This window comes from Trachypithecus francoisi, unplaced genomic scaffold (genome assembly GCF_009764315.1).
Source record: "Trachypithecus francoisi isolate TF-2019V2 unplaced genomic scaffold, Tfra_2.0 Lachesis_group11, whole genome shotgun sequence".
NCBI lineage: Eukaryota > Metazoa > Chordata > Mammalia > Primates > Cercopithecidae > Trachypithecus > Trachypithecus francoisi.
The window spans coordinates 128,328,198-128,342,778 of NW_022681456.1; the positions used below are offsets into that span (position 1 = coordinate 128,328,198).

Below are 14,581 nucleotides of genomic sequence, written 5' to 3' on the forward strand. Positions count from 1 at the left end.
CCTTATGGGAAGTCACCGCAGGCAGTCTTTCAGCCAACTCGGCATTTCCAACCCACCCCCGATTTCTTATCTCAGTTGGGTAGAATTGGTTTAACCATTCCAATCTGGAAAAGAAAATAGTCAGGCTCTAAGGCCCCATGTGTGGCCATGGGACAAAGTGGACATCAGAAGACTCCGGGGCCTGTGTCGGATAGAGAAAATAGAATTTAGAACGCCAGCCTGTATGAGCCTGTATGGGCTGGTATTTCCCCCAGAGCCAGATTGCTGGCCCCCAGTGTCTGCAGTCCTGGGATGCTGAACTTCTTGTTGAGAGCCTCTTGCCGTTCTGATAGCACTAGATTGCTAGGTGTATAAGTCGAGGAAGTGAAATAGAATTGGCAGAGTTAAGCCAAATGGACCAGTGTTTCCGAGCTGGAAAAAAACGTGGAGATTAATCTAATGCAACCTCTTGTTTTATAAGTCAGAAAAACTATGATCCAAAAAGAGGAAGTGACTTTCCCAGAGGCGCCCACACTTGTCAGCAGCACCACCCGATGCAGAAGCGAGGGCTTTGCCACACTGCACTGCTTCTCTCTTGTCCTGTGGTCCGTGGCTGAAATCTGGTCCTGAAAAGCAGGTGTTCATTTACTTTTGAGTCCTTCTTGCTTCTCTCTCAAAGCAGGACAGTTCTTCAGCTCAAGGGGTCCTGGCCCACTTCCCTCTCCCTTCCTGGGCTGCTAGCTAAACCTCATTCTGCGATCTTTGTCATTGGTGACAATGTACAGCATGGTGCAAAAAATAGTTTGATTTTTTTTCTCCACGTTCCAAGTTGAGCTTGAAGTGCTGGCAGTTTAAAACGAACCACACAAATAAATCTTGTTTTGACTCATAGTCCAGGGGATGGATAAATATGGAAACCCCCAAGATATAATTTTGCAGTCATTTTTTTCTTAGCATAACTGCATGCTTTAATGTGCTGAAAAAATTCTTGCTTTGGCTCCAGAGAAATAGCAGCACTATCCCAGCTAAGTGCTTTTTCATGCCTCCTAGCAAATAGATATTAAAACATACACACACGCACACACACACATGCACACAGGCAACAACCAACCAAACCCAACAGCTGCACATTCTGAGCTGAATGCCAATCCACTGCTCCAAGTTGACAGCTCTTGTTATTTAAAGTCAGAGATGGGTGATCTTTTGAATTTCAACAAGTCTGTCTTCCAACAAGCTCAAGTTCACAGAAAGTCAGCTGAAATGACTGAAGGTGGAGGGAGGGCTCTCTGTTAGAGGGTCATAGAACAGAACCTGGCTTTAGAACAGAGAGACACAGAAAAGAGGAGAGACTCAGATGAGTCACTTGGAGAGATGGTGACAGAGCTAGGGCAGAACCCACGTCTCCTAAAGAGAGATTGTGTGCCTGATGAAGGAGCTAAGATGACTTCACTGCAACCTGTCATGCCGATGGGATTTTTACCAACATCTATCACAGTCTTAACATCAGAGTTTGAGTAGACCTGAGACCTGTTCACCAAAGCCCTAGGAGGCTTGAAGGAGATATTGCTTTATCTAGGAGGTAATTCTGAACATCTCGTGCCAAGTGGTATGCAGGCCAAAAACCTAGTTAGGTATGAGAAAGGTATACAGTTTAGACAGATAGTTCAAGACTTTTGGGGTTGAAGTCAGAGAGGACCATGAGATACCTACCCCAATACCAGCTCCTCTCCCTGCTCCTGTGTCAGAGACTGATGACCCGGGCCAGGGAGATGGTGACTGACTGTGATAGTTAGCACATTCTCTGGTCTTATGGATATTCTCATTTGTTTTTGCCAAATCTCTGGAGATGAGTCTAATTCTCCTTTATCAGTGGCAGGCCAGGGTTCCTGGAGGGGAACGAGTTGTCCAGAGTGGCTGCGTAAGAAAAGAACAATACAAAGAAACCGCAGCTCCTGCTGGGTGCTTTGCTTTTAAATTTTTTTTTCTTCTCCTTCTAAGCTCCTTTATTTTTATATCCAGGAATTGCTTTGGTGTTTTTTGGTTTTGTTTTGTTTTTTGTTTGTTTGTTTTTGTTTTTTTGTTTTGAGACAGAGTCTTGCTCTGTCACCCAGGCTGGAGTGCAGTGGCAGGATCTCAGCTCACTGCAACCTCTGCCTCCCGGGTTCCAGCAATTCTCTGCCTCAGCCTCCCGAGTAGCTGGGATGACAGGCACCTGCCACCACACCCAGCCAATTTTTGTATTTTTAGTAGAGACGGGGTTTCGCCCTCTTGGCCAGGCTGGTCTTGAACTCCTGACCTTGTGATCTATCCACCTCGGCCTCCTCCCCCAAAAAGGAAGAAACCTGCCCTTTCTTTTCCCAGGAGGGAAGAGGCACCATTGCTGTTTATGGTGCACAGGACCCAGATGTTGGGTTTATGACCCATTCCCTACCTCATCCTACTGGGTCATTCAGTACCCATCACCCCCTCTGCAAGCCATCGCCCATTCCAAATAATAGCAAAACCCGGGGTAGAATTCTGCCCTGGGATTTCAAGTCTGATGCTCATATTTTCAGAGTTTCCATGTCAAGAAATCCCACAAGCCTTAATCATTCCTCACACATAAATCTACAAATATCTCTCTGCCATGTGCTCTAAACAGCAAGCTGCTTGGCCCATTTCCCTGCTTCCTCCTCCTTTCTTCCCTTTCCGTGAAAAGCTCTTCACACAAGTATCCTGTGGCACAGCATGGTCAGAGGAGGGGGTGTCCCCATTAGCGAACACTCTAGCTAATGGGGGAGGCACAGGATTTCATATATGCCGTGAGTGGCTTTCTCACTTTCAAGTAGTTGGAATACGTACAATCCACTTAGCACATCAACTGCAGTGTCCAGAATTTAATCTATTTTTGAGGGGTCAGAAGACACTGTAAGATCTTGTAGTGCCTTTGAGTCATCATTGCAAACACACAGTATCATCTCACCAATAGATACCGTGTTTAGAGAGTTCCAGTTAATAAGACACTAAGTAGCAGAGACTTGATTGGAAATAAGAATCTAGAGGAAAAGGCTGTAGAATGAGGACCCATATACTCAAGAGTTCTCATAATTCAGTGCTTATGGTGTTGAAGGTTCTTTTGGATTCTCTGAGCCTTAACTTTCTCGTTTGGTAAATAAGAATTTTTTCCCCCTATTGAACTGCAGTAAAAATGAATGTACAGATCAAGGAAACATTGAGGCTTAATTTCAAACATAATAGCATTTAAACTTAAAATTGGTATACCTGTAAGATGGACTTTGGACATTTATTTGAAATGCTTAAGTAAAGCAGCTGAAGTATTGGCAAAATTGTAACTGCTTATTAGCTTCTGTTATCCCACAGGTCCCTCTATTTAGTAAAACATTTAGCTATAATGAATAACTATTTGTTACTAAATTATGATTAAAAGCCCCTAATTAAATATTTAAGTAAAAATAACAACCTTCTTCAATGTGCCAATTACCACATTCACTCACTGAATGGCAGTCGGTGGTCCCGGGCCCTTTGGGCGCCATCCGGAGAGATACCTACAGTGCTCTTTTCACCAGGGAGGAGGTGGAGACCCGGGAGGAGGCCCCTGGCTGGTAAGCCACAGCCGCTGTGGGAGTAAACAGTGTGATACCTTGAATAAACCTGTGACTTCTGGCCCAAGCAGTGCAGCTGCTATGGCCACAACGTTCCTTCTCATACAGGGCTTTCTTCAGAGCCAAAGCACCCAGTGACAGGGATCTGTGGTGCCCGCCTCCAGCGAGGCACATGGCAGTCATTTATGGAGCCTTGTGGGTGCAAGACCGTGAGGCAGATTTGGATCCAACCCTCAGAAGCTTATGTGCTATCATGAGGCCTCTGGTGATACAGTTTCTAATCAAAGCAGCCTCCAGAACAACTCCAAGCCATGGGGCATTCATGGCCTTGGTCCATCGGACTAAGCCTGGCCATTTAGGCCCTGGAAGGGGGCATGTGGCCTGTTGGCATCAACTGTCCCCTCATCCAGCACACCTGGGGGGCCTGCTGTTCCATCTAAGATCCAAGGAGCATCGTGAAGGGGGAGTGGTCATTGCACACACAGGGACTGGGAGACAGCACAGGCAGTCCTAGGGCACCTTGCAGAAGTGTGATAAACTGAGGCTCTTGGAGAAGGTGGGTGTTTTCTGCTTTCAGGATGATTCTATTACGGCCTCACTTTTTATGGCAGCAGGGGATTCTCAAGCCAGGTCCCATCTGTCCAGCCGACATTGTCAGTCTGCCCTCTGGGCGATCCTATGACACCCCTCTCAGTTGAAAACATTTTCTGTTCTGCAGGAAGCTGTGGGAGACCGGGTTCCTGTTCTTCTGCTGGGTAATAAGCTTGACAACGAGAAAGAGCGGGAAGTCCCCCGGGGCCTCGGAGAGCAGCTTGCCAAGGTAAAGAGCAAGCGACAGAGTGTAACCCCGAGGGAAGTCGCGCAAGTGCCCAGGAGCCTTGGTGGGGACTTTCTCTGGAAGTGCCATGGGAAGGGAGCAACTGGGAAAGATGGGTGTCTTGGCATCATGGGAATGGCCAGCTCCTGTGCATGTAGAACTCTGCATAGAAAGCCACAGGCTGTAAGACGGGGTTGGTGAGGGACCACTAGGGTATGGGAAATTATCCTAAAGTCCCTTCCTTGTAACTCAGAATTATAAATTCTAAGATAGCAATAGTTTACTTATTTCAATCCCCCTCCAATCTGCATTTCCACTTGATCAGCCCCAGGGATGAGAAGCTCACTCTCTGTAAAGCAGTGTGTTCTTCTGTAGACCACTGCGTTAGAGAGTTCATCCTTTCTGTCAGGATGGAGCCTCAAAGTCGTGAACTCAAGATAAACCCAGGAGACACCCTGGAAAACCTACCATTAAAATAAGCATGGGGCCTCTTGCCCAAAAATGGAATCAATGGGGCTTAACGGAAATCAGGCAACAAAGTGTGGTTCCTTGGCTTCTGTTACTGCCTCAGAGTTTGGTTTTCATGAAACTGTGTGTCTGGGAGGATGGTGTGCTTACCAGCCCCATGATTCTGTAATTCTTTGCATGCTCGTCCTAAACAGGGTGTCATGAGTTCAGAGCCTGGGAGAATGAGCACAGATGGTAAGACTCAAGGAAAAAGGAGGAGGAAGGGCCTGACAGGTGTCTACATGGAGGGTCACTAGACAGTTAACATGTCCACAATTCCAAAATCTGAAAACAGAAAGGGTTGTTTTGTATTTTATCTGGCAGAAAAATCTGACCAGAAATGACATGAGGCTATTCATGGTTGTAACCTTGCTTTGAAAAGGTGAGTATTCAAGGCCGGGCGCGGTGGCTCAAGCCTGTAATCCCAGCACTTTGGGAGGCCGAGACGGGCGGATCACGAGGTCAGGAGATCAAGACCATTCTAGCTAACATGGTGAAACCCCGTCTCCACTAAAAAATACAAAACACTAGCTGGGCGAGGTGGCGGGCGCCTGTAGTCCCAGCTACTCAGGAGGCTGAGGCAGGAGAACGGCGTAAACCCGAGAGGCGGAGCTTGCAGTGAGCTGAGATCCGGCCACTGCACTCCAGCCTGGACGACAGAGCGAGACTCCATCTCAAAAAAACAAAACAAAACAAAAAAACAAAAACGAAAAGGTGAATATTCAAATGTCTTACTGAAGCAATAGTAATATGTTTGATTATAGAGTGCTGTCTGAAATCCACTGAGGGTGTTATATAATACATAGTATATACATGTATTACCTTTCTAAGATTTGGAAAATTCTGGATTTCAAAATATACCTGGACCTAAAGATTCTATCCATTTTCTTCTATTTTCTTTCTTTCTTTCTTTCTTTTTGTCGGTGAAAAAAAAAAAACATTGAGACTCAGGAGTTAAGTGATACATTCGTATTATCACAGCTCATCCGAGGTGGGATTAGAACTCAAAGCAGGAAGGCAAATCATGTCTTCCAGTTCTAAGTCCTATGTCCTTCTCTCCCCACTATTCCAACCCCATGGAACTTCTACTCTTTGACAGACTGACCCAAGAGATTGCAGATCTGAGAGAAAGGCAGACAGGGAGAGATAGAGTCCCTGGGGCTGGGTGAGAGGGGCAGAAGGCAGAGCTGCCTGTGGGTGTAGGTGGGGAAAGCTGCACTGGGAGCCTGGCAGAACCTCCTGAACTACAGCCACAGAACTGTCCTCACTCAGCTGGCCTGCATCCTCTCTGGGCATCAGCCTCCAAGAAGAGGCCATCTAAAACCAGGGCCCTGTGCCATCAGCATTGTCGTCATGACGCCAGTCATCTGTTAATGGGAGTGATCAGTGGAATACGATGAGCCTTAGCCAAGGGCTCCCGCACCATGCAGGCAGCACAACCTCATCCTAATGAGCTGATGGCCAGTCTGGTGCACCAGTGCCGACAGCCAGGGCAGCTAGAGTATTAATTAACTGGGGCAAAAGAGAATTCCTACTGGAGTGCCTCATGAAACCTGTCCCCGAGGCCTATGGAATGCCACTGTCTTGGGGAAGGCATGCTGCAAGGAGCTCTGCCATTGACTCACTGTGGGACTGAACAAGCCAGCCAAGCGCCCTCTCTCACAGCAGCTTACCTGCTTGTGAAGGGGGGAGAATGTTGCCCGCCCTGGCCTTTGTGTCTTTGGCTGAGTCACAGGGCTGGTGTAACCTGGAGTGAGCACGTGTGTGCTTGACAGTAATTTGGGAAAGTATAAAGAGGCACTAGACAGCGTATGGTTTCATTGTTTTACAATTGTTATAGCTCACCTGGGAGATGGTTACAGAGCTTGCGTTAGTCAGGGAGCCTGTGGAGACAGAAATCAGCCATGTACGGAGTGAGGATGGATTATGAGGAGGTCAAGGGGCCTGCGAGAGGAAGCGAAGGCTGTAGGTAGATGCACAAGGGGGCTCTCCTACCACCCCCTACAGTCCCCTCTCACTCCAGTACTCTTGTATTCACTCTGATTTATGATTCCAGGACAACAATCTGATCTTCTATGAATGCAGCGCCTACTCTGGTCACAACACCAAAGAGTCCCTGCTCCATCTGGCCAGGTAAAGAGATGTGCTCCCCAGGTGCAGTAACTGCTGTGTCCAGCTGTGCCTGCCTTCAGGGAGGTACCGTATTTCCTGCCACCCAGGCCACGCCTCTGACCCCCCTTTCCTCCCTATTGGCCAGAGCCCTCTGAGTACAGGCAATGAGGTCCTAGGCCTTTGTATGGGATTGCAACATCAGGAACAGCTTTCTGAAACAATGCTGTTGGGAAAGAAAGCATCCCTGCCTGTCGCCCCCATTGCAGTCTTCTTCTGAGTCTTAAAGGCTGCCTTTTCCTAGGGATCCTCTTTTTAAATGCAAATCCCTCTGGGAAAGGTCAGATCAGAGGGTCCTCAGCACTGGCTGAAGTCTTAGCAGGGACTAGCTGGAAGCCAACTGGGGGCAAGACTGGGTTATAATGTGAATTCCTGGGTGTGGGAGGAAGGAGTGGATGTCGGAGGAAGGAGTGGGTGTAGAAACCGGAAAGAAGAGAGGCTGTGATGGGAAATCAATGGGAGGTAACCAGGGTAATGATGCTGGTAACACGGAAAGACTGGTTCCTTAAGGCCCCGCCTACACCAAAAATTTAAACAACAAAACCACGCTGGGACTCATTTCCAATACTTAAGCATTCACTCATTCATTCATCCATCTAGGCCGTCATTTCATTCCATCTATTCATCCATCCAATAAATACTTAACAGAGCCCATTTTGTGCTCAGCACTCATTCTGGGGCATTTAAAAATATTTTTCTTTGAGTAATTAAGAGCACAGAACAACTCCTCTATGCATTGGCAAGGTGATGGGGTTATGGAGTATCATAAGGAAACATTCTAGGCTTTTCTCTGCCCCTGACTCCCTGGGCAAATGCCCTGCCTCTCTGAGGTTTGTCAGGAAGGTAGGAACACCAATCATGCCTTCCTTCCCTGCCCACTCACAGGTTGTTGAGAGAATCAAAGGAGATGTGTAATGCAAAAGTGTTTTGAAAGTTATAAAGCAGAGACAAGGTGTTTACCATTATTTTTAATTCCTCACCTACAATTAATCTGGAGCTTTGGACACATGGCACAGCCCTACTGCAGAGGTCACAACCCATCAGTATATTTTGGAGCCTCGCCTGTGTGCTGGTTACTGTGATAGGCTGCAGAGGCACAGAGAAAAAAGATAAGTCTTGGTCCCAAGCAACTCATTTTCGGCCGAGGGAGACAGCCAGGGAAGCCGCGCGTTGTGACGCTGGGTGGTGGGGTCATGACAGAGGAAGGGTCAGATGCTGTCAGGGCACTTAGGCTTACCTAGAGGATCAGGGGAGGCTTCCTGGAGGAGACGTCTTGAAGGATCCATGTCGACTAAACTCTCTGGCTTTACAATTACAGTTGTGCACCTGTACTCTCCAGGGGGAGATGTTCAGGACTCTCTCTGATGCCGTGGTGAGGGTGGGTTCTCTCCGTGTGGCCCAGATGGCCTGTGACCTGAGGGTGGCTGGGCCAGGTTGCCAGCCCCTGGGCCTATCAACTTCTCCATCACTGACACTCTCTCTTCCCCTCTCCCAGGTTCCTCAAGGAGCAAGAAGACACAGTGAGAGAGGACACCATTCAGGTCGGCCACCCTGCCAAGAAGAAATCCTGCTGTGGCTGATAGGGTCCTACCAGGACTGCCCCCAGCAAGCCTGAGGTCACAGAGCCTGCCCTGATCCTGCACACGGCTCCTGCACAGATGCCGCCCACGGGGACCCGCCCAGTCCTTTTCTTTGTCAGTCACTCGCCTCCCCCGAAAGAAAGGGAAGCGCATCCCATCAGGAGAGCTGCTCTTGGAGCGTCTCAGAGTCTTTTCTCTCCTTTCTCTTTCTAGACCCCAGATGCCCATCCCTCCTTTGTTGTTGTTGTTGTGTTCCCTGACTTCGTTTCCTAAGGGAAAGAAACAGATGGGCTTTTCCAGAAAAGCCACCGCGTGCCTTCTCCATCCCCCTTCCCCTCCCCTTGCCCTTCGGAGCCTCAGCACTGCTGTTGCCATGACAGCCGTGCGGGCCCGACTTGCGGCTTCCTGCAGGCCAAAGGTACAGCCCTCAGGTGCTGCCAGGGTAGTTAATCTTGCTTGGCCCCTGTTCTCCAGCGGCCAAAGGGATACTTTTATACATGCTTCGCGGACCTTGAGATACCCAAGTTGTTGACTGCAGCAAACCAGGGCGGCCACGTTCTAGTCTACCCCCGACCCCGGGGCTCCGCTCTTTCCTTTATCCCAGTTTTGAGCCTTCCCTCTCAGCACCGTGCCCGCTGCCTTTGTCCCCTTGGGTTTTCTGGAACGGTGCCTTAGGGAGAACCGACAGCCTTTCCTCCTTACCTCCACCTACAACCCTGACTCCAGGGTGGACTGTGGGTGATAAGTGGATGCCTGGGGTTAGGGAGTGGGTTGACTTCCCACTTAACTTTGACTGAGAAATGAAAAGAAAACTAGTGGAGAAAAGCCATCTGCTGCTAAACAGAGCGACCATTTCTGGAGGGTACAAATGAGGTATATATAGCTATAGAAAAGCCATTTTCTAAATGTTTCTCAAAATAGCTCTTTGAAAAATCATACGTGATGATTAACAGGGTAGACTGACATGCAGGCAGTGGGGCCCAGCACGAGGGCCATAGTTACTGACTTCATTTTACTTTCTTTTACTTTATTTCAGAACACTGTATTTTTTTTTTCAGTGTGGCTGTGATGTTGACATTTTGCTGGTGTTTGAGAAGTGAACAGAATGTAGCTGCTGGTTTCAGCACCCCCGATTGCAATAGCACAGGGCACTTGGACTGGGGGAGTGATCTGGGCCCCGTGGGATCCCTGCAGTTGGGTGGCGGTGAGTTCCCAGCCAGCTCCGGCATCACTAGCCGGCTGTCACAGTACTCTTGCCCTGAGCAGGAAGTCGAATGAAAGTTATTACAAAGATAACTGCCAGTCACTGGGCCTGCAGAGCCAGGCCCCCACAGGAAAGTGGGTAGTCCACACCCAAGTGGGGCACAGAGAGAGGGAAAGGGGCAGAAAGTGTCCACAGGCTTCCAACAAGATAGTTGAAGACAACCCCACACAGCCACGTGGATGGGGGAGAGACCACTGGCCAGAGTTCTCAAGGCCTTCCAATAGCCTCCTCCCAGACTCCCAAAACGGTCAGAGGCTCTCTGGGTCACCAGGCAAGGACCTCCCTCTTTTTTGCAGACTTCTCTTTCATTGAGCACTTGCAGGAAGCAGAGAGCCCATGGAGGGTGCCGAACAAAAATGAGGACTGGGTACCAGGAGGTGCTCCATGACCCTAAGCAAGCCCACTCCCTCCTCGGCCCCCACCACATCAGTAAAATGAAGGGACTGGATATTCGATGCTTTGAGTTCTTCTTGCTCAGATGCACAGGATGACGTATTTATTTTCCATCATCGGCTGGCCCTGGACCCCAGTCCAAGGTTAAGGAGAATTCACAGGAAACTCCCTTCCTCTAGAGAAGAGCAGTGGTGATGGTCCCAGTAATAGGATAAGGCAGGGAGAGGGGATGCATGGGTCACCCAGAGGTGGCCCTCCAGTGTGTGTGTGTGTGTGTGTGTGTGATGTGCGTGAAGGGAAAGGAAGGATAGAAGGTCATGGTGGCCGTGGAGAAAGTAAACTCACTCTTCTGCTTTTGACAAACAGCAGCTATAGCTATTGGGATTTATGGGGCAAGCAGACCATTCCTGGGGTTCCCTAAGCCCACAAATGTCTTGATTCCTAATTCCTTGCCCCTGCTTTCCGCTGCTTTCTTCCATTTAGAAACAGGCCATGCAAGGTTTAGGGCAGGAAAGGGCGGCCCTAATGCCCTAGTGCCTGGCCTTCTGGCATATGGGGTAAATCACCATGAGTCTTCAAAGGAGAGAGAAAGGAGCAGGGTGGGTCTTCAGGCCTCTGATGCTCTCTTCCCCAATCCCCCTTTTAAAAAGAGGAGAGGGCCGAGTGTGGTGGCTCACACCTGTAATCCCAGCTGAGCCAGAGGATCATTTGAGACCAGAAGTTTGACACCAACCTGAGTAACATAGCAAGACCCTACCGTTACACACACACACACAAAAAAAAAAAATTAGCAGAGCATGGTGGCGTGAGCCTGTAGCTTTAGCTGCTTAGGAGGCTGAGCCAGGAGGATCACTTGAGCCCGGGAGTTTGAGGTTTAAAGTGAACTATGATGGTGCCACTGCACTTCAGCCTGAGGGACAGAATGAGATTCTGTCTTTAATAAAAGAGTGGAGGATTGGGACTCCAGAGGAACTCTGAGAAGTTCCTTGTCCCCAGCTGTCAGCTCCCCTCCTCCCATTCCTTTTAAGCCACGATGTTGATCAGAGCCACCCTGGGCTGTCACTCTGGTCCAGAGGCTGCCAGAGAAACCTTCTGGCTCTGTGTCATTCACATCGTGTAATGGCCTTGAGCAAGTCACTTAACCAGGATCCACGTTTATCTATAGATTGAGATTTTCAATGTGTACCGCACAGGGTCATTTTAGTATTAGATGAGGTCATGTGTGTAAAGTACCTAGCAACATGCCCAGAATATAAGAGGTGTTCATAAGCAGGGGCTATTTTTGTTGTCAACATCGAGTTGCTGTCCTGGCCACTTGCCTTGCTTCAGTTTTATATTTAGAACCAGCTAACAGTTACTAAGCATCTGCCCAGAACTGGGCACGTTCACAAACACAACCTCGTGTGAGCATCCATTTGCCCGAGTTCTGAGCTCATGTCTGGCTTGCCTCTTGCTGTTCTTTGTTCCTATGAGTTTCCTAGGTTCCTGGTTTTTCTATCAGTGCCTGTAGCCTTCCAGTGCCTGTTGCCTGATCCCAGCACCCAGTCCTCTCTCCCTCCCTCTCTGTGGTGCTCCAGGAACCACGCGACAGCTCAGACCTGGTCACAACTCCTGGGTGTTTACCAGTGAATGGCCTGTGCTCATTGCCATCCCTGGCTCTCGCCTGCTCCCTGTTCTTACACCTTTTGCTTCTTCCAGGGGCAGATGCTGCCCTCAGCCCTGAGTTGCCAAACCAAGAACCTCATCACAACCCAGTGCCCCAGCTGCTTTGCTCCTTGTCTAGCATCTGTTTCACCCCACACTCTCTGTGGGACTTTTTTTGTTCCCCTGAGATACCTTAGCTTTCTCCCTGCTCCCCATCCTACACTCTTTCTCTATTCTTAATACTTCTACCCACTCAGAGAGACTTCTTCTCCCTGCTTTCCTCCTGGGCCCAGGCCAGGCCATACCTACTGAGTCTATCAAAAGTGGCTCAACCATTTGTCTCTGTCACTATCAGTCACTGCTCCAACGGAGCTTGAACCAACTTCAGCTAAATGGAATTACAACACAATTGGTGGCGTCCAGGGCCATATTTATACTTTAACAAAGAACTGCAAGGGAGGCAAACCTTTAACTCAAAGGAGTGAGTCCCTAGTGATAGGATATTAACCACTATAATGGGTTATGGAAGTCAAATATTTAGGGACCAAGCTGCCTTCTCTACTCTCAAAGACCCCAGTTTGCTTCATGTATTTTGGGGCTTTCTTGCTAGGTTCGAATGTATTATAATTGTGATTTCTTCTGGACGGATTGACCGTTTCTCATTGTAAAGTGTCCTTCTTTGTCTTTGGTACAATTTTTGTCTCAAACTTGAGTTTTTTTTTTTTGTTTTTTTTTTTTTTTTTTTTGAGATGCAGTTTCCCTCTTGTTGCCCAGGCTAGAGTGCAATGGTGCGATCTCAACTCACTGCAACCGCCGCCTCCTGGGTTCAAGTGATTCTCCTGCCTCAGCCTCCCGAGTAGCTGGGACTACAGGTGCCCGCCACCACGCCCAGCTAGTTTTTTTGTATTTTTAGTAGAGACGGGGTTTCACCATGTTGTCCAGGCTGGTCTTGAACTCCTGGCCTCAGGTGATCTGCCTGCCTTGGCCTCCCAGTGCTGGGATTACGGGTGTGAGCCACTGCGCTGACTTTGTCTGATATTAGTGTAGCCCCTTCAACTCTCTTTTTATTGCTGTTTGCATTGTATATCTTTTACATCCTTTTAATTTCAATCTAGTTGTATCTTTAAATCTACAGTGTCTCTTGCAGACAGCATATAGTTGGATCGTGTTTTTTAAATCTATTCTTCCAATCTCTTAATTGGAAAGTTTAATTTATTTATATTTAATATAATTGAAAAAGTAAGATTTGTCTGCCACTGTGCTATTTATCTTCTATACATCATACGTCTTTTTAAATCTTGTATTCTTTCATTACTGCCTTATTTTATGTTAAATAGATGTTTTATTTAATTCTCTTATTTCATTTACTATATATTTTTGAATTATTCTCTTGGTGGTTGCCCTGGGGATTACCATTAATATCTCAATTTATAGCCATCTGTTCATGTTAATACCAACTTAATTTCAAGTATACAAAAATGTTGCTCTAAAGTGGTCCATTTTCTCCTCCCTTATGCTATTATTGTCACAGATTTCATCTTTATACATTTTGTGTCCATCAACATACATTTATAATTATTGCCTTATGCAGTTTTTTATTTAAATCAGAAAAAAAGAGTTACGAACAACAAAATAAATTTGTAGTGTTTTATAGCTGACTTCATAATTTCTTTTACTAGTGCTCTTTATTTCTTTATGTTGATTCACATTACTATCTTGCGCCTTTTCATTTCAGCCTGAAGGTTTCTTTTACTATTTTTTGTAGGGCAGGCTTGTTAGAGACAAACTCTCTGGTTAGAGATAAACTTTCTCAGTATATCTGTACGTCTTAATTTATCCTTCATTTTTGAAGAATAGTTTTGCCAGATACAGAATTTTTGATTGAAAGCTTTCTTTGTTTTTTTAAGAACTTTGTGCCATCCCACTGTTTCCAGCCTTCATGGTTTCTGATGTAAAATTAGCTGTTGGTATCATTGAGGAGCGTTGTATTTGATGAATTGTTTCTCTCTTTGTGCTTTCAAAATTCTTTGTCTTTGTCTTTCAGTGGTTTCATTTTGATGTGCGCAGCTGTGGATCTTTTAAGTTTATCCCACTTGGAGTTTGTTGAGCTTCTTGAATGCGCAGATTAATAGTTTTCATGAAATTGGGGGAGATTTTGGTCCTTGTTTCTTCAAATATTCTTTCTACTTCTTTCTCACCTTTCCTTCTGGGGTTCCCATTACGTGTGTTTGGCATGCTTGATGGTGTCTCACAGGTTTCTGAGGCTCTGTTTATTATTATTCATTCTTTTTTCTTTATGTTCCTCAGACTGGGTGATCTCAATTGACTGATCTTTAGGCTCACTAGTTCTTTCTTCTGCCTGTTCAAATATGCTGTTGGACCTGTCTAGTGAATTTTTCTTTTCCATTATTGTACTTTTCAACTCCAGAATTTCTGTCTGGTTGCTTATTACAATTTCTTTGTCTCCATCAGTATTCTCTGTTTGGTGAGGCATTATCCTCATACTTTCCTTTAGTTCTTTAGACATGATTTACTTTAAGTCTTTAAACATATTTAAAATAGCTTCAAGTCTTAAAGAGCATACATTGGTAGCCACCTGCCCTGTGCACAAACCAAATTCTGCTTG

At 46.9% G+C, this 14,581-nt stretch overlaps 1 protein-coding gene across 5 annotated transcripts in view; it reads left to right on the plus strand.

Moving 5' to 3' along the window:
• Positions 1-11,076, plus strand: part of CRACR2A (calcium release activated channel regulator 2A) — a 132,780-nt gene extending 121,704 nt beyond the window's left edge. For all 5 annotated transcript variants that reach the window (XM_033223167.1, XM_033223171.1, XM_033223169.1 and 2 more), the window contains 3 exons: positions 4,300-4,401; positions 6,962-7,038; positions 8,570-11,076. In XM_033223167.1, coding sequence (XP_033079058.1) covers positions 4,300-4,401; positions 6,962-7,038; positions 8,570-8,654 — 264 coding nt within the window. In that variant the 3' untranslated portion in view covers positions 8,655-11,076. The remainder of the gene's footprint in view (positions 1-4,299; positions 4,402-6,961; positions 7,039-8,569) is intronic.
• The last annotated feature ends 3,505 nt before the right edge of the window (positions 11,077-14,581 follow it).